This window comes from Melospiza georgiana, chromosome 1, assembly GCF_028018845.1.
Source record: "Melospiza georgiana isolate bMelGeo1 chromosome 1, bMelGeo1.pri, whole genome shotgun sequence".
NCBI classification, from domain to species: domain Eukaryota; kingdom Metazoa; phylum Chordata; class Aves; order Passeriformes; family Passerellidae; genus Melospiza; species Melospiza georgiana.
In genome coordinates this window covers 38,639,573-38,664,346 of record NC_080430.1, presented here as the reverse complement: position 1 = coordinate 38,664,346, position 24,774 = coordinate 38,639,573, and the positions used below count along the sequence as shown (strand labels likewise).

At 40.5% G+C, this 24,774-nt stretch overlaps 1 protein-coding gene across 2 annotated transcripts in view; it reads right to left on the bottom strand.

Moving 5' to 3' along the window:
* Positions 1–23,641, bottom strand: part of LOC131084372 (ubiquitin-conjugating enzyme E2 E2) — a 199,080-nt gene extending 175,439 nt beyond the window's left edge. The window contains exons 1-3 of one of the 2 annotated variants that reach the window (XM_058025786.1): positions 23,387–23,641; positions 18,634–18,817; positions 10,559–10,609 (exon numbers count right to left, since the gene is read on the bottom strand). In XM_058025786.1, coding sequence (XP_057881769.1) covers positions 10,559–10,609; positions 18,634–18,809 — 227 coding nt within the window. In that variant the 5' untranslated portion in view covers positions 18,810–18,817; positions 23,387–23,641. Of the gene's footprint in view, positions 1–10,558; positions 10,610–18,633; positions 18,823–23,386 lie in introns of both variants that reach the window. The other variant, XM_058025795.1, reaches the window with a different exon arrangement.
* Between the last annotated feature and the right edge of the window lie 1,133 nt (positions 23,642–24,774).

The following is a 24,774-nucleotide window of genomic DNA, read 5'->3' as shown; positions in this document are numbered from 1 at the left end:
TACACCACGGTAATTCCAGACACAAATGAGATTTTTGAGTTGATTATGTGATGCCTATCAGCTAGACAGTATTACACAGCAATGATACTGGTTATCACCTAATCTTATTCTTCAAAGTCTGCAGCTTACAAACAACAACAAAAAAGTAACAACAAAAAAACCCTAAAATTAACTTCATTAATGCTGGATCAAAATTCAAAATAGATCTCTTGCACTGATACTTAATCACTGTGTTGACAGATTATTGAGGAATGTACTCAGATAGCTAGAATTGCAGAAGTCACGTCCACAACAGCCCATTGAAATCCCATACTAAGTAAGTACATCTTCCCTTCTAGGCAGCCTGGACATGCTGGGAAGGAAGAAGATTGAGTTGTCTTCTCTAAAAATTTCCCACCTTCAAACATGTAATGACAAGCGACTGTGAAAATGTTTACAGCCATTTTTGATATGACACTTCATTTTTGTAATGTGCACACTGTGTGTCAAAGTGTTTTACTGTTCTTGCTGCTACCAACAGGACATTGCTGTGAATGAGACATGGCAGTGAAGCAGCCCTCTTTTAGAAATAGTTTTATAGACTGACAGGTCTTATTTTATGTGTAACAGAACACAAATAAACAAACAGCCAATTACGAGGAAGGGCACCTTGGGCGTTGGGTTTTCACCCCCACTACAGCCAAATATTTTCTCTGAGCCAAACTACAGCAGATCTCATACAAGTACCTCAGGAAAGGGAGACAAAGAACCTGCTCTTTGTACCTGAGGCACAAAGTGACTCCAGGGATTGTTTTTGGCAGGCAATGTGGCAGACTGTGTGCAGGAGATACAAGAAGCCACGGCTCTGTTTCTGACCCAACCAGCAGTATGAGTTCTCTGAGAGGTGCAGTGCCAAGAAGTGCACTCCCATGAAGCATTTTGAATGACCAAACCCAAGCGTGTCCCATGATCCCTGCCGCAGAAAAAGGAACATGTTCCAGTGTAACATGGAGCAAGGCTAACTTTTCTCCTGCAATCAAAAGCCAGACACCCTTCCAAGAAAGGTTCAGTCATGAATGCCCTGCCTTTCAAGCTATCCAACAAAATCTGAAATAATGGGAAGGTCCATTTTCACACTAGAGTCTCTCAAAATTCCTATGGAACACTCAAGCCCAGTAAACTCCAGCCAACAGTTTAACCTAGCATGCTTAATGAATCCCACCCATGGTTACTTCATGCTGCAGCAAAACCTGGCGCTGCGTTTACTGCAGTAACTCTGAAACCAATATTCCTACAAATCCACCCTGGCTGCAAGCCCCAAATTTGGAAGGTTTTTTTAAATCCCTGGTTTGCAACCCTACACACCACAGCTATGAGTTTAGCAATCAATTATTTATATCAACAAATCTGAAACTGCATATGAGGCAGACATCTAATTTTCCAGTCTTAAACTTCTCTGAAAATTAAATGCATTACATTCCATCTATCTTCTCTGGAAGGGTTCTAACATGCCTAATTTTGTAGGCAATACATATATTTATCCCATATAGGCTACCTAAGATAGCAAATAATGAGACTGTACAGAATTTTAAAATTCTCTGGATTCCATCTATGGTAAATTAACCATGCAGTTGACACTATACAGTTATCCCAAGCATACTTTAATTATCTTAAAAAAATATGTATCTATTTAGCTCAGAAGCATAAAATTCTAAATACTGCTTTCTTATGTGTAAGCAGACTAATCATAAGCTAGTGTAATAACACACTTAAAAATAAAGCCACTTTAGAATTAAAACAACTTAAAGAGTAAAATCCAGTTTGTTACCATAGGTTTTGTACATTACCCATAGAATTATGATATATGCAGAAGATACTGCATACTGTCACAGAAAGAATATAATTTCCTTTGACAATTTTAAAATTATAATAAAAAGGATAAAAATCTGTATTAGATTTATGATGTGAGCATTCAGTGGTGCTTACTGTCAGTACCTCCTAAACGAAAGTTAAATCAAACACCAGCTAATCTAGCAGAAATAAAAAGCCCTCCTACCCCAAAAACCAATGTGTACTACAAATGAGGCAATCATTTTGAAAGAAGGGAATTATTCACTGTTTCTTCCCTGCATAATAACATTGTTTTCTGATAAATAAATTTTACTAAGAAGTCACTGCTGAATTTTATACAAAGAGACTGCCTACAGCAAGATAATCCAGAATAAATACCTTTAAAAGCTTTAAAATTCTTAGAGGCTATGCTAAACTCCAAATTCTATAAAAGTTACATAAGACAAATAATTTAAAAATCCAATACAACAATAACACCCAAAGCAGAAAAAACCTTTAGAAATTTAAGATTTGAGTTGTCAGCTGTGTCGTTACTCTAAGAATAATTGCTGTAACCGTGTACAGTTTATTCTTCAAATGTAACTCAATCTACTAAACTGAACACAAGCCCTTGTATTTCAGTCTTACTTACAGAATTCACCATCTTGGCCACCACAATATTTACAACATTAAAAGGCTACAAGTGCCATGAAAGCATATTATCACTCACCTATAGCCTTCTCTAGGCACAGTATGCATCTCCAATTAACAAAGGCCACATAAATATGGCTTTTGTGCCAAGCAGACAGTAAATTATGTATTTGACTACACATTTCTCCCTAAAAAAACCCAGAATGCTAACATTAATCAGAGGAAACTTCAGATTCTGGCATAAACTTCACTGTCGCATAAAAGGTAATATTTAAAATACATAATGCCTTACCACACAAACACGAGCTGCCATATGTGAGGCACTGCTAAGCATGGTTTCTATTAAGCCAATACACAGTAACTGGCTTCTTTCCAAGCAACATGGAAGTATTTAAAAACCCTGTTTAATCCAATTCCACAGCCTTGAAACAAAAATAAAGTGTTGCAAGAACTGTTAAAATGAAAAATTAAAGGCATGTAAATAAGTGAAAAAAAATTGTCAGAGGAAATGAAAACAAAGATTATTTCAAGTAGATATCTTAATTGTAATTAGTAACATTTGGCATATTTATATGATTCAAAGCTGCAGCCAATTAGATACCCCAAAAAGCTTGTAACAAAGCTGCAAATGTGTAAGTACAGCATAAATAAGTTTTATTGCTCACCAAGAAAACAGCATCCAGATCAATTTCATAGTTTGTTTCCAAAGTATTGCAAAGCATGCTCTGTTACTAGTTCATGACTTCTCAGTCCTAAACTGCAGCTTTTCTTCCAGAAGATTTTGGAAAACAATTTTATTACATTCAATCTATCAATCGTTAATCTCCACACTTTCCATATATACCAAGAGCAAAAGAAAAATTACAGCATTGCCTTAGACTGTCACGAATATGCAAAAATCCAAAACAAAACCAGCAACAACAAAAAGCCAAAACAAACAAACAAACAATACCCCCTCAAAATAAAGTGCACTAAAAGTTAATAGCTGTTTAAAAGCTGTACAACTGTGGTATTGGAACTGAGAAAGACTGATTTTTTTTTTTAATAGATTTCCAAGGGAATGGGATTTAAGTATTACAGGGAAAGGAAGAATTCAAATTCTGCTCAAATGTGGTTTACTGAAGACAACAGTGTTATGCACTTATGAGATTGTGCCATTTACTGAAGGAAACAAATACTTCATTATGCTGTCAGTCCCAACCAACAGACAAAATATCTTCCATTTCCCTCATTTATTCAATAATGAGTAAATTACTAAAGGGTAATGAGCTGCTAATAAAAGCATGTTTTTTACATGATTATCACAAAATGGCAGTGCCTGCTTGTTCAGTACAGTAGTACCTAATACAGTCAGACTTTCAAATAATTCTCCTCTATCAAATTTCTGTAAAGAAATTGACCCTTACATAGTTCTCATACTAGTTTACATTTAGGGAAAAAAAAAAAACAAAAACCCCACAAAAATAGCTAACTATATATAAAATCTACACATTCAGGTATGTCTTTGCAAAGTCTTCTAGCAATGATGTAAAGTCTCAGTCAAGGTGGTTTTGCTTCCCTTGCTGGCAAGCAATGATTGTTTATTTAATGCACTTATTTTAGGGGTTGGGGGAAGGGGTTTTTTTGTGTGTGCATTGTATGAGGTTTTTATTGAGGAGATTACAAAAACATGCATATAAAACACCAGTTTTATAATAAAATCAAATTCTGGCTCATAGGAAAAAACAAAACAAACAAACAAACAAAAAAATCTCCCACCCTAAACCAACACCTTTGCTTAGCTATTTAGGAGAAGGCAAAAGAAATGTCTATGAAAGGTGTTCTGAAAAATTCTGGAGCTGAAAGCATTGGGGACTGATCTTGTACACCATAGGAGACTGACTTACAAAGACCAGCTGTAACTCAATATGAAACTGCTGGAAAAGAATTTCTCTGTTCAGAATTCCCCGCACTAAAAGCATCAAAGTGTTTCGTTTTACCCTTGTTACAGTTATTCACACCACCTTCCCCAAGTTACAATTTAAACCAGAGCTTTAGTTATCTTCTACACGAAGCACATTGCAAATATCAAGGAACCCTCCCATATCCACCACAGGCTGCTTTTTGGGCTTTTTTCTGCCCTTTCCTGCTTCAAGGAACAAGTGATCTTCCTGACCCCTCCTTATGCCCCAGTCTCATTTTCCTGCTTCAGCTGTGCCATAGGATGTGCTCTGGCATCTCCCTGACCTTCCAGATCTGCACTCACACAGTGCTTGCTGAAGTACTCTCATTCTTCTCTAACACTAGTTTCTCTTTTCTTCTCCTCCCGGGAGAGAAGTTGTCATCATTCAAAAACTGGGAGAACTGGCAGAAATCATGTGGAGGTATTGTTAAGCTGGGAGGTATTAATGGGTGTTGTCAGACAGTTCCTTACATCGTCATTGCTGAGTGAAGTTGCCAGACCTGGCAGGCAGCCAGTGGCAGGTTCCCTTTACTGCCTTCCTTTCTTTTATTTCCTCTCCTGCCTTCATGAAAGTTGCTAACATTTCAAGCCACCAATGGCCACAACACATCCTGAAACTTTTGAGCATAACCTGTAATCACTCCACCACTGCAAGCAACAATGCAATCAAGCATATATTGAAAACTTAGTTTATTCAACAACAAAAAAAAGTTCAGTGCTGTCTAATATTTTTCCATATAATAGATTTTCAAAGATATCAGATCACTAAAAAAAACAGCTATATTTTTGATGGCCTTCCAAGTACACTGCATCTTGACACATGGAAGACCCATGAAAAGAAACATCTGTGTTATTTTTAAAAAACAGATGCTTTGTAAACAATATGACACTGAAAAGTCACTTTCACAGTGAAAATAAACAGATATTTCTAAAGAAATGTTTTAATATAGTTACATACTTGAGAGCTTAAAGCATGAACTATGGTTCTGCACTATCTAAAAGAAAATAACTAAAGGAATGAAAAGCTTACGTATTAAAAAGTAACCTCACACTTTTCACCCAAGCTACTTCAAGGTACCGAGGTAATACAATATAAAAACTTCACCAGTTAAAAAAACCCCACCAGTTAAAAAACCCAGCAATGTAATTCAAGTGACAAAATACAGTATGATTGCTATTATAAAATATAATCCCAGTGTGATTGTTAACTTGCAAATCTTTGGGACACGTTTCTTGCTGCTTTTGAAGCAGAAAAGGACTCAAAAGTAAAACATAAAGCTGTTGCAGTGAGCACTGAAATTTTTCATCCATCCTTAGCCTCAGCTGTTGATACATCATGGATTAAAAACCAACAGGATCCTGCACTCTAGTATAAACCACTTCCATGCCTATCTTTTTTGACTAAGTCGTGCTATTTGCTGTAAATTCTAAAGAGACAAGACTAAGGTATACACAAAGTTCTGTGTCACATGTTCTCACAAAGGTGACTAGCAGCAGATCAAAGTAAGTCTATACAGGCAGACAGTAAACTCCATGAATAACACAATGGGAAGGGAGCCTGAATTCAGGCTGGAAATGTTTGCAAAGAAAAACGTTCAGAGAAAGCATTTCTTACTCCACTTTTTCATCCTGCTCACACATTAGCATCTCATGAGTCACAGCCCTGCCTGTGGCAACACACTGATGCCTCCCCAAGTCAAACAATCAAAATCACTGAGCACAACTGCAGGGTAGATACTTGCTGTACCTGCTGCTCCAGGTCCCTCCACTTCTCCCCCTCTGCATTTTAGAGCAAGGCTGACCATCTTCTCCCACCCAGTCCTTCCTATTGTGCTCCCTTTTGTCTTCTGCACCTGGCACTTGTGCCATCCCTTTAGCTTTAAAGTAGCACTAGGTAGGAGTATACACATGGCCCCAAGAACAGTAACTCAAATTGTTGGAATTCACATAATCCCATGGAGTTGTGAAAATGCCAGCCTCAACATTTCAGCAAAAACAGAGTCAAAGCAGTATTAAATAGAAATGTTGGACTCCATACAGTCACTAATAATACAAGAGATATCCATGAGGCACACTGACCTCTCTCCCTAAGTCAAACTGATAATGTTGCCATTCCACTTGGCTCTTCTGAACATCATCCCAAAGGGAACTGCTTTAAGTTTTATCAGCGTGATTCATTTTCAAAAGCAAAATACTAGAATCACATATGCCGGCTGCTTATCAATTTTGCAGACAGTATAAAAAGCAAGGAATTAATGTAATGATTACAAACAAATGGAGGAGATAACACTATACACAGGATTTTAAACTGATTGTTTTGGAATGAGAGTCATTCTGCCCACTAAGCTGCACACTCCTTAACAGTCCCAAGCATCACTTACATTGCTAGAGGGTAAAAGAAATTAAATGTAAAGAACAAAAGAGGAATTGCAGTAAATACACAGTAAAGAGAAGAATTATGAAAAGCACACCAGAGAACAACAAAAGAAAACGTGAAGGCGAATATAGGTAAGATCGGTGACTTAATAGGAAAATTTTGAGCAGTTGCTCGAAGTGGTGTCCACAGAGAGCTGCTATTCACTTCACGCTGCCTCTCCTTGTTTCCAGCTGCTAAGTTCACATTGAAAGAAGCTAAAAATACATGAAATACTTTCCAAATATTATTTTCCCATGTAAGCAATTGGTAAAAGTTGTCACAGTAACATTGTCCTCTTGCCAGTGAGAAGGGAAATACTATACAAGAAGTTGTAGTCTATGAAATCACTTGTCTCATGCACAATGCAGCCGAAAATATGGGGAAGCTTGAAAAGGCATTATTTTAGCTACAAGTATTTCCAACTGTTCCCCTCTTTCAGTAAGGAAATATAGGAAAATGACACTTAAATATGAGGATCTTATCACCTGTGAGAAAAGCTATATTCTGCAATACTCAGGAGCATAATATGTGTGCCATTTCTAGCAATCAAGCTTTGATATTTCAATGAGAGGAAAAAAAAGACAGGAATGGCAAATGCCTACAATTTAGGTATACCATCTCCTGACAAACTGAAATTTCACAATGCTGCAGATTTAAAACATAAATGGTACTGCTTTGAATTCAGGACTGTCCTTGCCAGTAAATTCAGCTCATTACAAAAGTAAAATAGGGGAAGGAATGGGACAACACATACTGAAAACCCTCCAGTTCTTTCTGTTAAATGTGAAGTATAACAGGCTTTTTTATGACATGCCTTCCTCCAAAAATAGCAATGATTACACTGCTCACCTCCCACACCGTCCACCCCCCTCCCCAGCTTGGCTTTTTTACATGTAGAACACTACACATTCTCAGGCCTGAGGAAGGAGCCAAGAGGACTCACTCCATTGCCCAGTACCCAAACTACAGAAAAGGAAGTAGGGAGGCAGGCGACTCTAATTTCTTATAGTATTAAATAATTTAAAGCTGAAGTGACAGATTTTGCAGGAACTCTGAAACCCACAGCTTTCCACAGTTTTGGAAAGACGCTGCAAGTCCCAGCAGTGATAATCTGCCGATTCCAAGTCACATTTGTGAGCAAGACTTTTTTGTCTTCCAAACGAACACAACGATTATACAGTCTATTCCCTTCACAAGGATGAGGCAGGGGAAATGTTAAGATCACAGCTGCTGCAGCAGTGGAAGCTGCAGCTGCCTTGGAGATTGCAGTGACTGTGTAGCCTGCCATACAATTGAGGGATGCTACTGTGCTACAGATACTGTTCCATTTGGGGCTTTTTTCATGAATGGAAGAAACCTGAAGCTTTGGCCTGCTGTAGTTAATGAAAAGTCTTGCAAATTATTTTGCAATACTCCTCCTAAGTTCCAATTCAGCTCAACAGCTTTTTTACCACAACTTCCTAAGTAGCTATTTAAGATAGCTGTATTCTTGACTAATACTTTCTTCACACCTCCTATGACATTTAGTTTTCAGAATTATCACATTCCTATTGCCCAGTCATTATTTATTTTACATATGAAGGAGTACATACAGTGAAAGAAGGATGGAATCAGAACCATTTCAAGCAACCTACATCTGGAATGAACTTACCTTTATGAAATATGGTTAGGCTTTTTAATAGAAAAAGCTAACATGTCTTTTTACAATGACCTAAATTTCACTAAAACTAAGAAAGGATCTATCATTACTTTAAGATATACTGTACAATAGCTCAGCTTTCCTCATTATTCTAAAGAATCATGCCTGGCTGATGTATTTATTTTGTAACATTTAACTATAACAGAAAATAGATGAAGTTCAAATGAAAACACTGTTTAGACTATGTCAACAAAGCATAAACTAAATGAAGTGATTCTGCATTGACTATAAAAACATATTTGCTAATATTAAACTTACTAATGGTTATCTATCAATCTACCACAACATGAAGTAATTCTGCATCTTAAGAACTGCGTTAAAGCAGCAGACACATGAAGTTAGATGTGATTTTGCAAAACAGCATCATGGAGTGCACTTTATTGCTGTTTTATCATTAGTGTAAATAATTCAACAAACCCATGGAACCTCCTGATTACTTGGGTTTTTTTGTAAATTGCAAGTCACTAAAGGGCTTTCCACTCAGACAGCCAATGCTTACTTTACACTTGCTACCAAAAAAAATCAAATATAATAGTATCATGTATACTGAAACAACTGCTTTGTTATAAAGAGAGGGCTTCAGAAAACCAGAAAAAATGACACTGCTGTAAAAACCTGTAAGCCTTTTACTCTCAGTTCAAAGACTTAACCATTCTTCTACAACAGACTGAAGTTTCATATTCATCTCAGCAAATCAATCCGCTAATAGGCATCAGTCATCAACACCGAAGTAAAATCTGCCACATGAAACAGCTTTGATGTGATTGAAGACTCACACATAGTCGTAAGCATGACAGAACAGCTTAGCTATTAAAATGTTTTATCCAGCAAAAAACTGTTCATCCTAATTGACTGAAATACTCTTTGAATGCTATTATTGCAAGGCTACTTCACTAAGCAGCGCCTTGGTACACAGCCACTTGACTTATATCTTGAGATCCAGCACAACCACATCAAATCTTGTTAGAGTATTTTCTTACACACACTTTTGTCAAGAGACCAAAACAATAAAGCTGACTGTCATTTTTACTACCAGTTGCTTAGTTAATTCGATACCAAAACATACTGGGATTCATTATAAACGCTGCATGCAATCAGCCATTTCTATCAATCTTTCTTTTTAGTTCAGTAACAGAATGAGACCTACTAACCACATCAGTTGAGATGGGTTGGCAGGCCTGGGTGGAAGCTATTCTTCTGCACTGAGCCCAACCCCTCGCCACGAGAGGTGCAGTAGCAGGGATTCCTTTAAACAGCAATGTGCAGCCCTGGCCCAGCTCCAACACTGACCATATGTCACAAGCTGACAGATAAGAAGCCCGAGACAGCCATCTGAAAACAACTGTACACAGCCCCAGCCACCAGACAGTGAGGGTTTCAAGGTCTACCTCATCATTCATTTCAAAGCCAACTTTAAACATACCAGAAGGAAATATACTTGACAAAAAAAACACAAACTGCCCCCCCCACCCCTCAACCAAACCAAATCAAACCACAACAAAATGAAACACCCAAACCAAACAAGCACACAGTCATTATCAGAAAGTCTATATGATGCTATACTCTAACTCAGGAAGTGTCCATTGAATATCACAATTGATTGCAACACACACAGTCAGAAAATTACTAACAGCTTGTCCCTATAACACTCTCTTTTCTCCATTATATTCACAGTGTATTAACAAGTTGCAAAGAAAGGAAGCAAATATACCCAGCGACTGCCACCAAGATTACATTTCACAGAATCAAAAAAAATATTATTTATTTAATATCTGAAATGAAGCATGATTTGGTATTTGTCCTGTATCTATTAATGCATCACAGAGTTCATCCATTTATGCCACTACTTTGGTTACCAGAAAGTATGTCATATCAATTATTTATATGTAGGCAACATATTATCTCTCAGCACTTATTCCAAAATTACTAAATTATCAGCACAAAGGAATAACTAAAATTTACTTCAGTCCCCTATGCAATTTCCACAGACCCACACATTTAATTTTCATATTCCAAATTAATAAAATCCAGGTGAACTTACCTACAGTTCGGAGGAGGGTCTAATGTAATTTCTGCAAGTTCTTTCTGAATTCTTTAAAAGAAAAAAAAATACTATCAGGACTTTTTTTTCAATCTGTTTTTTTTCAACTTTATGAACATTTTTACATCAATCAATAGTAACAAAATATAATTCTTAGAATTTCTGTCTGAAAGTCGATCTATATTGTTTCATGAAACTGTGCGAGAACATGCAGAATAAAAACCAAATATTTTCTGAAAAATGAACATCCAATATGGAACAAATGCCATGAGCAGCCACCTAGAAAATCACACTTTTTCCACAGGTCAGGAATCTCAGCTCCTTGGCTCACTTACACAATTACTAAATATCTCATATACCCTCTTTCTCTATTTCCCTTTCGACTATTTGTCTTGCAGTTCTTGCCCTCCAGAATATTTAGCTTCTTAATAATGAATATTGTACTGGCAGGGAAAAAAAAACCCAGCTCAAAGGAAAATTGCCCAGAATAAGCCCACCCAGGACTTCACAACCTCCTACATATACTGGGGGGCTGATATCAGCTTCCCCCAAAGGGAAGTGCTCCAGCTCCCTGGTCAGCCTGGGGACCTGCTGCTGGACTTGCTCTGATACCTGCCTTCTTTTTACTGAGGGGATAAAATTGGGTGAATGCCATCCCAGATACAGTCTAATGAGAGCTCAGTAAAGGCAGATAAATCTCTTTCATTTGTCTGTGGACTATGCTTCTGTTAATACCTCCCAGGAGGCAGCCCAGCCTTTGTTGCTGCCTCACACTGAGCCTGCTGTCTGCCAAGGCCCCCACATCCTTCTGAGCAGAGACGATTCCCAGTGTGCATCTGAGCAAGGGGTAAGTCCTCCTCGCATCCACGGTGTTCATTTGTCCTTGCTGAATTTCATGAGTTCTCTGTCAACCCCCTCCTGCAGCCTGGCCTGATCCCTCTGAGCCGCAGCCTTGCCCCGGTGTGTACAAACTGCTTGTCATCTGAAAACTTCTCAGTGCACTCTGCCATGTCCTCCAGGTCACCAATAAAGACATTACAGGCATCCTGCCAGAGCTCTTCCTCCAGGGAGAGCAGCTTCGTTGTTAAGGATTTCTGGATATTCCCAGGCTGACGCTTCCCAGCCAAGTCCTTGAATAGCTGATCTCTGCCACAGCTGGCAATGGGGGCTCTTTTCCCTTACACCAGCATCTGCATCAGAGCCAGCATCTTGACCTCTGAAGAAATTTAAGTATGCAGAATACGATACAGAGCTCCCAAAGGAACTCGTAGGAGTTTACAGTTCCCAAAGACTTGCCAGATTATGATGCCATAAGCAGGACTGTGAATGCCACCTTCCCTATAAACTATAGCCAAGGCTTTTTCCACAGGCTTCAGTGCAAAAACATAAATATGTAGAAGGAGGAAGGAAAATAAAAACAATTCAATACATCTTTAGCAGTTTTTTCTTGCCTTCTCCTTCACAAGATTTCATGCACAGAGCAGATTGCTATTTCTATTATTCCCTACACTAAAAAAGAAATAATAACACTATAATATCACTCAAATTCCTGAGATAGGTGCTCAAGCCACAAGCCAAAGGTTCAGGCCTGACCTACACATATCTTGTTAAAAATGACTGTTATCCATTTTGCATATAAATATAGGTAAAGAAAATGGTTCATCAAAATAAGCATTCAGGTATATTGGCATGTATAAAATAAAAAAGAGCAGTTTAATTCTTTATATATTGCTACAATCCAAACACAATCTTGCATGTTTAGGAGTCTCACAGCCACTATGAAAATTCCCCTTATGGCACTATGAATTGATTTTATGGCTCTAATGAATAAATGGACCAACAGCAGTAGAAGAACTGGCCTGAACCAGGAACTCAAGACTTTATCATTCACATTCTGAAATAATTAGGACATACGTGGGTAAGATTTGTAGGCAGAGGTAATAATCATTTATTAAGACCTGATGACAGCATTGAAAAGATAAAAATACTCTTCCAGATGCTTAAATTTTCTTTAACTTCTATGCATATAAATGCAGGCAAAGTAAATAGCTTATCAAAATAAGCATTCAGGTATATTGGCATATAGAATATAAAATGCCCCTGCATGTACCAAATGCTCACACCCAACTTGCTGCCATCTCAAAACTTTGGAGTGGATTCTGCCATATCCTCCAGGTCACCCCATAAAGACATGACAGGCATCCTGCCAGAGTTTTAACTCCAGGGAGGGCAACTTTGTTGTTAAGGATTTCTGGACATTCCCAAGCCATGCCCTTGAATAGCTGGGTGTATATACCCTACATACACACAAACACACAAGGTTATTTCTGTAGAGGGGAAGCAATTTCATCTTTACTTGCTTTTTCTACTCATTGAGATGTCTGCACCTCCAGCATATAGAATTCCTCCAATAAATATCACAACTTTTTTATAAAAACACAGGCACAGTCCGCTTAATCAAACACAAAATCATTGTAGTAACACTGAAAGTCACCCCTTTTTTAATTAGTGAATTTTAGGCACAAAAATATTGTTTTAAAAGTTAGCCCATTTGAAACAATCCTAACAAATCACAGCTTTTAGAAGGGAGATCTTATAACTGTGGGAATGCTTAAAATATTTCTTCTGTATATTACAAAATTCTGCCATGATTTTGAAATTTATACACAAATACACAAATTCAAAATACAGAAAACCTAGGCTGCATGGAAACTTCAGTTTTGTGGTTTATGAGTTGTTTTGCTTTCTCAGCCTTTTTTGAAGTTACAGAATGATGGCATTGCACTTGTTTTTGGAGTCAGAGATCATTCCTTTGTTTTACATATAGTAGTAAATATAGTTAATATTTCATGGCATTAGAGTGAGTATGAGGCACATCAAGAATGGATTGACAACTACAACAACTTCAGTCCTAGATCAAAATCTTTACATTCTTCCTGCTAAACCCTAAAGCACGTTCCTTACCTTCTGAAAACAAAAGTCTCTCATTTTCTCTATCTGTTCTAGTTCAAGCCAAAACTTCTAATGCCAAGAGCACTAAAATGGCCCTTTATCAAGCTATTCTGTGATTGAGCAGACAGACAAACCACCTTTCTGCCTCAAGATGTAAAAATTGATCAGATGGTACTGTCTATTAATGTTCAAAAGACATCATTGCTCTTGCAAACATCTAAGACAAAGATGTTTAATTCATTATCATTTTTATACAAACAAGATAAACATATTAGTACAATACTGTCCATCAATTGCTCCTCAGCAAGCTGTCCATGTTTATTCTCCTGCTCTGTGGTGTCCCAAACAAAAATTATTTTATACACCTTACATTTCTTTTCTTGCAACCTTAATTTACCTTGCATTCACGCTGAGAGCTCATTCATAAACAGTTTCAGTAGAACAGCTGACACGTAGCTTGTTCACATGTCACAGCATTCAACGTTACAATTAAATCATCGGACAGCATCCCAGAGAGCCTTGCACTGATAGAGACCTCCAGTGTGCGAGCTGCCCTTTGTCTGCACGTGCTCTGGCACTCGTCTCTATCCCCACGAGCTGCCCTCAGAATCTGCCACAGGAGAGGACGTGCCTCATTTCCTTCGCTGACCACAGAGGATTCACCGCGAGAAAATGCGGCCTCCGGCAACAAAACATTGTTTTTCAGGGTCCTTTCTGGCATCTGTTTCTTTGGATATTCTGCCTCAATAACAGTTATGTTTAAAAATGTCAGAGAGGGAAAATACCTCTATATTGAAATAATTACAAATATCCAGTTTATATTTAAACTAGTGACACTATGGTTTATTACATATTGGACAATGGGGATGACGGCAGGAGGTGAGGCCCTTGCTGGTAATCAAAGCCCTGGGCTGCACACATAAGACATTTAATTTGCAATGTCAGATCTGATACTTTGTTTGGTCTTAGAGAAGTCATCTGACTCTTGTCTCTCATGTAAATACACACACATATATAAAAAAAAATCCCTCACTTTAACTAACAAAAAAGAACAAACACAGTTGCCTTCCAGTAATGGTGCAAAGGTTAATCTACTCGTACATTCAGAAGCATGAAAGTACATTGTGGATTTCAAATATTATTAATTCTCACAGACACATATTTACTACTGTACCAAGCCAAAAGGGACTGAGTTGTTTCCTTCATGGAACAATTCCCTAAAGCTAAGAAAGATGTGAACGTGTTAGAGAATTTCCCAACATTATTACTAGGAAATGAAATAAAATAAAGGACCACATGACAATAACCTCTTTTTACCACATCTGCTTTTCTAAACTACATGTCTCTCTACCCATAAAAGTCAGATGAATCAATAGCTTATATCAAAGAATATACTACTTAGAACATACTTAAAAATGCAGTCACTGGTATGCATTTATGCATTTAAATACTAAATAAATTGTGACTGAGCAGGAAATTGATCTAAAGATGGTTAGGTTCAAACTGGAACAAAAGATATATTCTCAGCTACTTATAAAAAGATGGATAAATGACAAGGATATTTCTTGTAAGAAAAAGCACTCCATATTTTGCCGTCATATTCAACATGCTAAATATCATTTCCAGATTCTGTGATGAACCTCTCAGGAAAAAAAAAAAAAAAAAAAAAGATGGGGGGGCGGGAAATACTCAGTTTTGTTGAATTTCGAACCAATTTAATTTATCGCTTATTTGCTCCTCCTTAAGGCTGCAACTTCTCTGAATAATTAAAATATTACAACTAAAGTTGTACAACTACAGTTCACAATTTGTTGCAGGCACAGATATTTATTAAAAAATGTCAAGACTGGCCATAAAGGTTTACAGATTTTCAACCAGCAACTTCAGGAGCCAAGCAAAACAATACATTTATTTGTTGAGCTTCTATGTCAGCCAAGAATGGTTACACTTCTCTCAATCCAAAGGTCATGCTAAGATTTGCTACTTAAGAGGTAACAAGATGCCTGCTGTTTTCAAGGACAGCAATTCAATTCCATGTCTGAACTGTAATTGTGATATGCAGCGAGTTTCTCAATCTTGACATGTTGGGTAAGAAAGGTTGCTATTTAAGGTGATGCCCTCTGGGTGAGGAAAATTGAAGGACCAGTACACTGCACGACATATGCTGTAAGCTATTACACCTGTACAGCAGCTAGTCCTGAAGTATTAACAGAGAAGGACAGCATGTGATGGCATTCTGCCTTCTTGATGCCATCCACAGCAATGCTAACAGAAGAAACTCCATATCTCAATACCAAGAATCTTACTCAAATAGAAATATGAGTGGTGTCACACAGCCTCTGTAATGAGATCACTTTGGAAAGCAGTTAAGCTGCATGAACAGTATATTCATACACAAGACAGGGAGCAGTTTACAATTACACAAGCAAAAGTCAGCACACTGCTAAATCTTGATTATTATAAAACCTCATGCTACTGAAAATTCTTTTACTGACTCCATAAAACATAAATGAAAAGCAAAAGAGGAGTCTTCCAAATAGAGATGCACAAACCTTCCTCCACATACAGTAGGTATCATAATGCAATCCAAAAAGAACTGTGGCTAGAATTCCATGCGCACAAAAAAGCTTTCCAGGTGAGAAAATCTGATTTCCAAACTCAGGTTAGAATCAAGCGTGTAGTCTGTGACTTTAGCTCCAGTGAACCTGCTGGTGTTCGAAGCTTTTAAAGAAATTAAGGAATCTTGACAAAAGCCACAATTGCGCTACACTCTATTGTTTGAGTGTTTTTACTGATTGTTTAGCAGTTGACTCCTTTCACCATAATAAAGGTACCAGAGTAAGGCCTTATTAAACCTGCACTATTTCTCATTCATAATGAACTAAAATAACAATATTACTATGAAGATCTTTCATAACAGACTACTTTTGGAATATTTATTACATATTAAGGGCTTTAAGACATTTTTCCTTCCTTTATGCTACACCCCTCCTTTTTAGCCTCTAATTTCTGATTTGGCTTTCTTGAGACGCAATTGATTTTAATTAAAAAGCACAGAAACAAAACCTGTGATATGAAAACCTGTCCAGATTAGAGAAGGTGCAATTCCAATTCTAACACTATGACAAACTACTGAATAGTCAAAAACAAAAAAAGGGGAAAAAGTTACACAACTAAAAACTCCCATTACTACAACAACTGTTTCTGTAATCCTTCCAGAAAGGGCTGCAACAACCAGCACTCCTAAATTACATTTCTCTTCAAAAATACTGTACACATATCTACACAACTATTGTAAGTCATGTCAGCTTTTAAAATGTATAATCAAATGTATATTTCTAAAATGTATAATCAATATTACTACACATGTGAAACTAGCTTTAGAGTCTAACTGGCAAATGTACTGAAGTCAGCAACTGATGGCATAATTAGTTACAGCAGAACCATAAGCAGATATGATTAAACTTTAAAAGGTTTAAGTAATTTTATCTCTGTAAAATGCTTGTTGATAAAAGCTCTAAGCTTTGAAGATACAAAGCTAAGATTAATAGACCAATTTCTGACATATCATTATTAATTTTTTAATAGGATAGTGTCCACAGGCCCTTGTCAGAATTCTAGCATCATTACACCAGGCATTGTACAAAGTTCACAATACACAGACTGCTTTCTAAAGATGCTGGAAACTGTTTTTATGACCCTAAAAGTCATGACTAATCCAATATTTCTAATATTTAAAAAAAAATAATAGCAGGAAGCAGACGAAAGAGAAGAAGACCAGAAACCATAACGGCTGTGAGGATTAACTACATTAATAACATCATGATTTTGTAGTGAAAGCTGGGTGCGGGTTTTTTCCCTTCTTGTCATAAAAGGAAACACAGGCAAGTTTTGCTGGTCATTCTGCAAGTGATATGACCAGGTAATCTCCTAATAGCGTCACAGCAGGAAAGTGTGTCCAGAAAGTATTTCTCCAGGGAATTAAAAATGAAGAAAAATTAGCTGTAAGAAAGGAATCTATAGCAGAAGAAAAGCATGACATAACAGTACCTTACTGGAAAGACAAAAGGTACTTTAGTATCTTTACTAAAGTATCTAAAGATACTTTAGAAATTGATTGAATTGGTAAGGGACGGATTAAGGCAAAACAAGACTCAAATCCTGACTAGATGTATGCACATGTTTATATAGTATTATTTACAGACTCTGACTACATGCATATGTTATAAATTATGGCAGCAGGGGCTTGGTGCTTCTCCTTTACCACAGCACCACAGTGGTACAACTCCAGTGTTTTCCCTTGTAGTTTACACTACCTTGGACTAGCAAAGAAATGAGATCTGGGAATTCTGCATCAGGACAATTCGCAGAATTGGTCTCTTGTCAGATTATTTTATGAGTGCTTTTTAACTTCAATCACTATACTCCCACTTGCCCAGACTTACAACCCTATGTGTACTAGCAAAGCAACACTAAGCTGTAAATTCCTTCTGTCTGGTCCCAGCAAGACAATCATTATCTGGAGATGGACATGATAGCATAGAATAATTTAAATAGCTATTCTACAAACCAACCTTTCATCTCAATCAGAAAAGGGAGGGAAAATAAATGGGTATTAAAACAGATCACAGTTTAAAGTAATGAAACCAACATACATTTGTTGTTCACTCAAGTATTTCTGACCTGACCATCTGGGAAAAGAAAAGGCAGTACTTCATGGCAATAGGTATTATGGTAGTCCTAACATGCTGAGTTACTGAACTGTCTGAAATGTTTATGGCTAATTAACTTTAAGTTACACTGACAAGTCTCAACATCAGTCATACATACATATACAGAGATATATTTTATAAGGCTACAAAACTGTCTGAGTTTTATTAGCAATAAAAAAATGTCAGCTTTTATCATGCAAGCAACTATTAAAACCATGTGAAAGAGGCAAACTGAGAAAGAACAGAAAAAGTATACAGGTCTCGTTATTGTGACCAGTCTCAAAAGGTTATTACACTGATACATAATGTTATAATAAAACAATCAGAAAATTAATATACTGAGTCACTACATGGATCTGATGGCCAGCTGAAAGAAGAGAAAGGAAGAAACAACCAGGAGAAACACTGTACCTTTTAGCACTAGTTGACAATTTAGCAGCTGTTTTGCTTGATATTTTTCCCTCTTTTTTCTTGGGTTGAACTTGCTCCCTTTCTTGTTCCTGCTGAACACCTTCACGCTGATCTCCATCAGAGCTGCCTCCACTGGTGCTTGGACTATCATCCACTCTCTGCCCCTCTGTAGACATGGCAGATGCTGCACTGAACAAAGACAAATGACTGAAGTTAGTTTTTTGAGAAGAAACTGCCTAATTGTATTTCTTACATGCTTAAGGAAAGAACACATGGGATACATGTCTTTGTCCTAATAAAACACTTGTGTCACAGTAGTTCAGTAATCCTCGTACTGAAGAGTTTTGCCACAAGCATCTTAACAATATTCCAGGAGCTGGCAATTTTAAACCCTATACCACTGCCACCCCCAAAAAACCCCAACCAACCCACAACCAAAAAATACAAAACAAACACACAAACCAATCCCCATGCCAAACTCTTCACACACACACACACACATATATATATATGAAAACCAGAAGTTACTGAAGTTAAGTGGGAAACATAATGCTGCAAGTGTAAAACCATTCACTGTGAATTATGCTTTCCAACCACTCAGCAACACCATCAGTTAGCTGTCCCATCAACTATGCCACCAGTTCAAATCTACCACAGCTAGTTAAAAACTGAGAGTTATTACTATCTTAGGACTCTCTGTTATCCCATATGAAATAAATCTGTGGGCTCATTCCAAGTGTACAATGTGGGTTTCCACATTACAAAATCCACATCTTGGCATGCTTGATGGAAACACAGAACTGAAATGCTCTAACACAGGACTGTTTGTATTTACTAAAGCGGTGAGCACGTTGGTAGAGGATATAACCAAGTTTTTTTCCTGACATTTCATTCAGGCAACATGAGGCAACAAACTCGTCAGAGAACATGAGCAGCAAGAAATCTCAGCATATTTCAGAAGTCAAGTTAATGCTTTATTCACACACTTCTGATACTAGTTAGCTATTTTAATGTCTTCCTTCATTTTAAATAGTATAACAATACGCCGACAGATGAGGAATTACAAGCCCACTGTTACAGCTGTCATGACTTCTCAAACTCTCAAACTGTTCTAATGAAGGACAGATGTCCATGAAAAACCCTTACTGAATTTGCATATCAGTCAGTGGCACTGATTGATTTTAAAAAAACAAAAACCCAAAACCAAACAAAACCCCAAACCAACAAAACCAAAACCAAATTAAAACCAAGTGAAACCCAGGTATTTCCTTTAACTCCAAATCTGTACTTTATATACCTGTGTTATATATCCTTCTCTAGAGATTTTTAATAAAAAGCACACAGGCCTAAATGTTACTTGCTTACACCCACACAATCCCCATATATCTGGGTGGTTTTCTGATCAAATCTGTCTGAATGAAGAATTTGCTCTTTTATACACGAAGAGTTTCAAATTGCTGTGAACTTCGACTCTCTTTTCCTCTTACCTATGTACAGACATCATCACAATTAAGAACAAAACTATTCACCTTGACTATTATGTGTTTTAAGACTCGCTCAAGGGAGAATAATGAGATTTCAGGCTCAGATTCAACCATGCTTGTTCTATGGATTAAACAAAGTTCATCTCCCTGTACATATTTATGGAAAGAGACAGCAAAGGAAAAGTAAATTAATATCAATGCCAACAAGGGCTATATTGAAAAGGATGCTTTTTAAAAAGGCCTAAGTGTTCTTATTACAAAATAGAAATAAATGTACTCCTATACTGAAAACCCTTGCCAAGATCTAATACTATCACATAATACACACTATGGAGTAGAAGAAATAATCTCTTTAGGCATTATTGACACATCCAACTAACTTCAGGAGGAATTACGTCTCTTTTGTCTATCTTGTGAAGCTATACTGAAAAAGAATTCTGGAAGTATGGCTCCCCTTCAAAATGTTTAGGCATTAAAACAAACAGCAATCAATACCAAGTGACAGATATGTGACTAAAGTTTCCCTTCATCAGCTTAAGGTGCATTTTTGATTTTATAACAGAAAATAATATTTTTGAATCTAAATATATATAAATACATAACACCCAACCTGCTCATTAAGATAACTGAAATAATGCAGAGTTTCTATCTTAAAATTAAAATATAAAAAATGTCCACTCCTAGAGAACAATTTCTCCTATAGTACAGCTACAACAATACATTTAACATAATCCATAAATTTACACAGGCTGATGTTCAGATATTTAAATCCAGGTTGTGAGATTTCAAGGTAAAGCAGCAGAACACTTAGAGGTAATAAACAACAAAAGTATCACATTCTGAAAAGTCACAATATGCAACTATAATGCAATTTTGGTAGTAAGTACCCATTTTCCTTGCTTCCATATAAAGCTAAAATACAACCTCATCTCTTTTTATAACACCTAATGTTGTCCTTTATTTGCCCTAGATTTTACTTCTGACCTTTGCTTAATACATCTAATTTTAAAGAGAAAAATTCTCTCTTCACAATGTACATAGGCTTTAACACTGCAGGCCAGAAAGTTAAAAGCATATTTAATAATGCTTATATGCATAGGACATCTGCTATGAATAATCTTGGCTATAAATATTACTATTATCCAAAAAACAACTGTATTCACTTCATAAGTTCAGGTTACTATCCAGCAGACAAACACTGTAACAGTAGCCCAGAGCATATAATTACTGTAACATGTAACGCCAGCATTTACAAGAGGAAAATGTTTAAATCTGTCATTTGCTGTCTGGCTAGTTTCTGGGGGAGGGGGGTGTTGCTGGCTTTTGGGTGTTTTTTTCTTTTCTCCTTCTGTCCCTGTTCCTCTTTCTAACATCCACGCAACTCTTCCTATTCCCTCTCCTCACAAAACCTGCAATTTTAGGAAGTTCTGTTCAAGGGATGCTCAATACCACGGTAAAAGCGTGTTTTAAGGGGCCTGAAATTAGACACTTCTAATGGGGTCAAGCTTAGAAGACAACACAAACATATGAACAAGTAAGAGAATGGGGGGAAAAAGTCAACTGAGAGGATGACACTGCCAAGAAAACATTTTGCTGCCACTAATACAGACAGAAATACAAGATGCTCCTTGAGCTGTGTGTTTGCAAGTGTCAGGCAGGGCAAGAGGGAAGACACACCATGTCCAGGTTCCCGGCTGCCAGGCTATTCTACATTCAGACGGGGGTTGCTAACCTCCCTGCTGTTGTGCAGAGAAAAATGAGGAGAGGGGGCAGAGGAAGGAATGAAGGGGAACTTAAAAGTCTCTGTCTTAACGTGAGATGAATCAGCACCGAGAGAGTTTCCAAGTGTAACTACAACTATCAGTTTGAAGTGAAGGGTGTCCAAAATATTTTGCTTTTGTCAAATGTATCCACCGGCACCTTCCCTTTCCTCCTCAAACTAAAAGCAAAACCAAAACCACAACAATAAAAACAAACAAACCAACAACAAAAACAAACAAACCAACAAAAAAAACCAAAGACAAAAATACCCCAAACCACCAGTCATTATCAGATATCACACAGCACCAAAAAAAAGAAAAAAAAATTTAAAAATCCACCAGTCGGGGATAGCAAGATTCTGGCAATGTGCAGATGGGTCCCAAGGGCGGCAGAGCTAGTGATGATGTCTTTCTAAAGCGCTCGTAATTTCCTATAAGCCAAGATAAATTGTGTATTTCTGCAGGGTCCACCACGAGCAGCAATGGCAGCAGCCGCCTTACTTCATCTTCATTAGGAACCATAAAGGGCAAAAAGACCTCAGCATCGCGGGACGGCAGGCAGAAAGAGCCCGGTCTGTGCAAGAGGAGGGTCCGCCACGGAGAGGGGCACCCGGAAGGATGGGACAGGACGGGACAGGACGGCAACCCCGGGCTCCCACGGCCCCGCGTGGGCACTCTCCGGTCGGGAAGCCCCCGCCGCACGGAGCGGGTGGGGGCCACGAGCATCCCCAAATCACACACCCCCCGCACTCCCACGGCCGGGCGGGCGGCGGCCGGGCCGGGGTGAGAAGTAGGAGAAGACCGAGAAGAGGAGGAGGAGGAGACTGAGAGAGGAAGACGTCGGGGGCACATGCGGGAAGGGAGAGGGCTGGGCTGCGGGCTCCTTGGGGCGCGGGGGTGGGGGCTCCTTTCCCGAGGGGTTCCAGCCCGGGGTGCCCAGGGCGGCGGCGGGGCTGTGGGATAGCGCATCCCGGGAGGCTCGGTGGCGGTGGGGGCAGGGGGTGCCCCAGGGGCGCAGAGAGTGCCGCGGGGACCATGCGGAGCGGGGGTGGGGAGCGGGGGTGGTCGCTGCTCCCGCCCGCAGCAGGGCGAGCAGGACAAATGGACACGGAAGAGTTGCTGAAAGGGTGTGGGGGTGCTGAGGAGCAATGGAGGCTGGATGGAGCCTGGGGGAGCGGGGAGCGCCGCCAGAGATGCCGAGGTGGCCGGGGGCGGCGGGGGGGCGGCCGGGACGGTTGCTATGAAAGGGCACGGCCGAGGATGACAAGGGGGGCAAGGGGGTACCAGGCAGCACCGGGGGGATGCGGAGAGGGCAGGGAAGATGAAGGATAAAGATAGAGACCGAGGGTGGCAGATAAACGTGGGGGAGAGAGAGGGTGCTGCCGTGGGGGAGGGATGGCGAGCGACGGGGGGGTAGGAGCCCGGCGGGGGGAGGGGAGGCAGACGGGGAGCTCAGCCGGGGCAGAGGTAGGTGTACCCCGGCAGAGACGGGGGGAAAGCCGCCGCTACCTGCAGGCGAGCGCAGGTCTCTCTCTCGCTGGCGCCGGGCACAAGCTGCGGGACAATCCGTCGCGGTCGCCCCGACTCCGGCCGGGCGCGGGGCTGGAAAGGGGCTGCAGCCGCTCACTGAGTCATGAGCCCGCTGCCCCGCGCTCCTCGCTCTCGGCTTCCTCTCCCCTTTCCCGTCTCTCCCGAGCAGCAGCGACAGCCGCCGCCGCTCCTGCCCCCGCTGCCCGGAGAGAAGTGAAGCCGCTGCCGCGCGCGCGCGCGCACCCCCGCCACCGCCTCCGCGCGCGCGCGCCCCCACCCGTCCGCCCGGCGCCGCGCGCGCGCGCCCGCCAGCCAATTATCCCGGGCGCTCGCGGGCGCCGAGGGAGGGGCGGGAGGGCGGGGGCGCGCGCGCGGCTTCGGCAAGGGGGTGGGGGGGGGGAAGTGACGGGATGGGGGCGCGCGCGTCCGCGGGGGCTGGCGGAGGCCGCGCGCCGCCGGGCACGGGGGAGGGGCAAGAGGCGGTGGCGGGAGCGCGCGTTAAAGGGAAGCACCGGGGGCTGGGCGGGGTCAGCGGGGCAGAGGAGGAAGGAGGAGGCGGGAGGGGATGGGGCGAGCCGGGACCTTCGGCCGGGGACTCGGGGGGGATGGAGGTGAGAGTGCCCGGCCTTTCTCCCCGCCGCCGCTGCCGGGCTGCCGTGGGCCCCCACGCGAAAGTCCGGGAGGTGGAAGGGGCGGGCCGGGACAGGGCAGGGGGCGGCGGAGGCCGGTATCAACTTTCTTGGCTCTTCTCGTCTTTTTCGGCTCCTTTGTTCCCCTCGGCAGTCGCCCCCTCCCCGGTCCGGCGGCCCGCAGCTCCCCAGCCCTTTGTCTCCGCGGGAGCGGCCCGGGGGGACGCGGCCGGTGCCCCAGGCGGGCCGGGACGCGGTACCTGGGGAGGGGCCGTGCGAGGGTACGCGGTGCCTGCCGCCCGGGCCCAGGCCCTGGCACTCGGTGGCCACACTCGGTGTCACCGTGGTAGTTTCGACCGCTGCGCGGCATCAGCACGGCGGGGTGGCACAAACCGCCCCCGGCCGCTGGCGGCCCCGGTGACGTGCGGCATCCCGGCTGGAGATAGGCGCAGTCGCCTGATTGTGGCCAGGTAAATGAACCTCACCTCCCACGCAGGCAGGCATTGCCTCTGTGGAAAGCATCGCAGTCAGGAATGGGAGAGGCCAAGGCAGAGCTGCGCTTAAATGTTAGTTGTTTAGTGGGAATATTAACGTGGAACAAACCAAACCTCCAGCAGAACTGGCTGTCAGGTAACCCCGGTGCGCCGGGCGATGAGACACGTCTGTCCCTGTGCCGACCCTGCTGCTTTAATCTTTACATAATATGCTTAGCTATGTTATGTAAACTATCACCTCAAA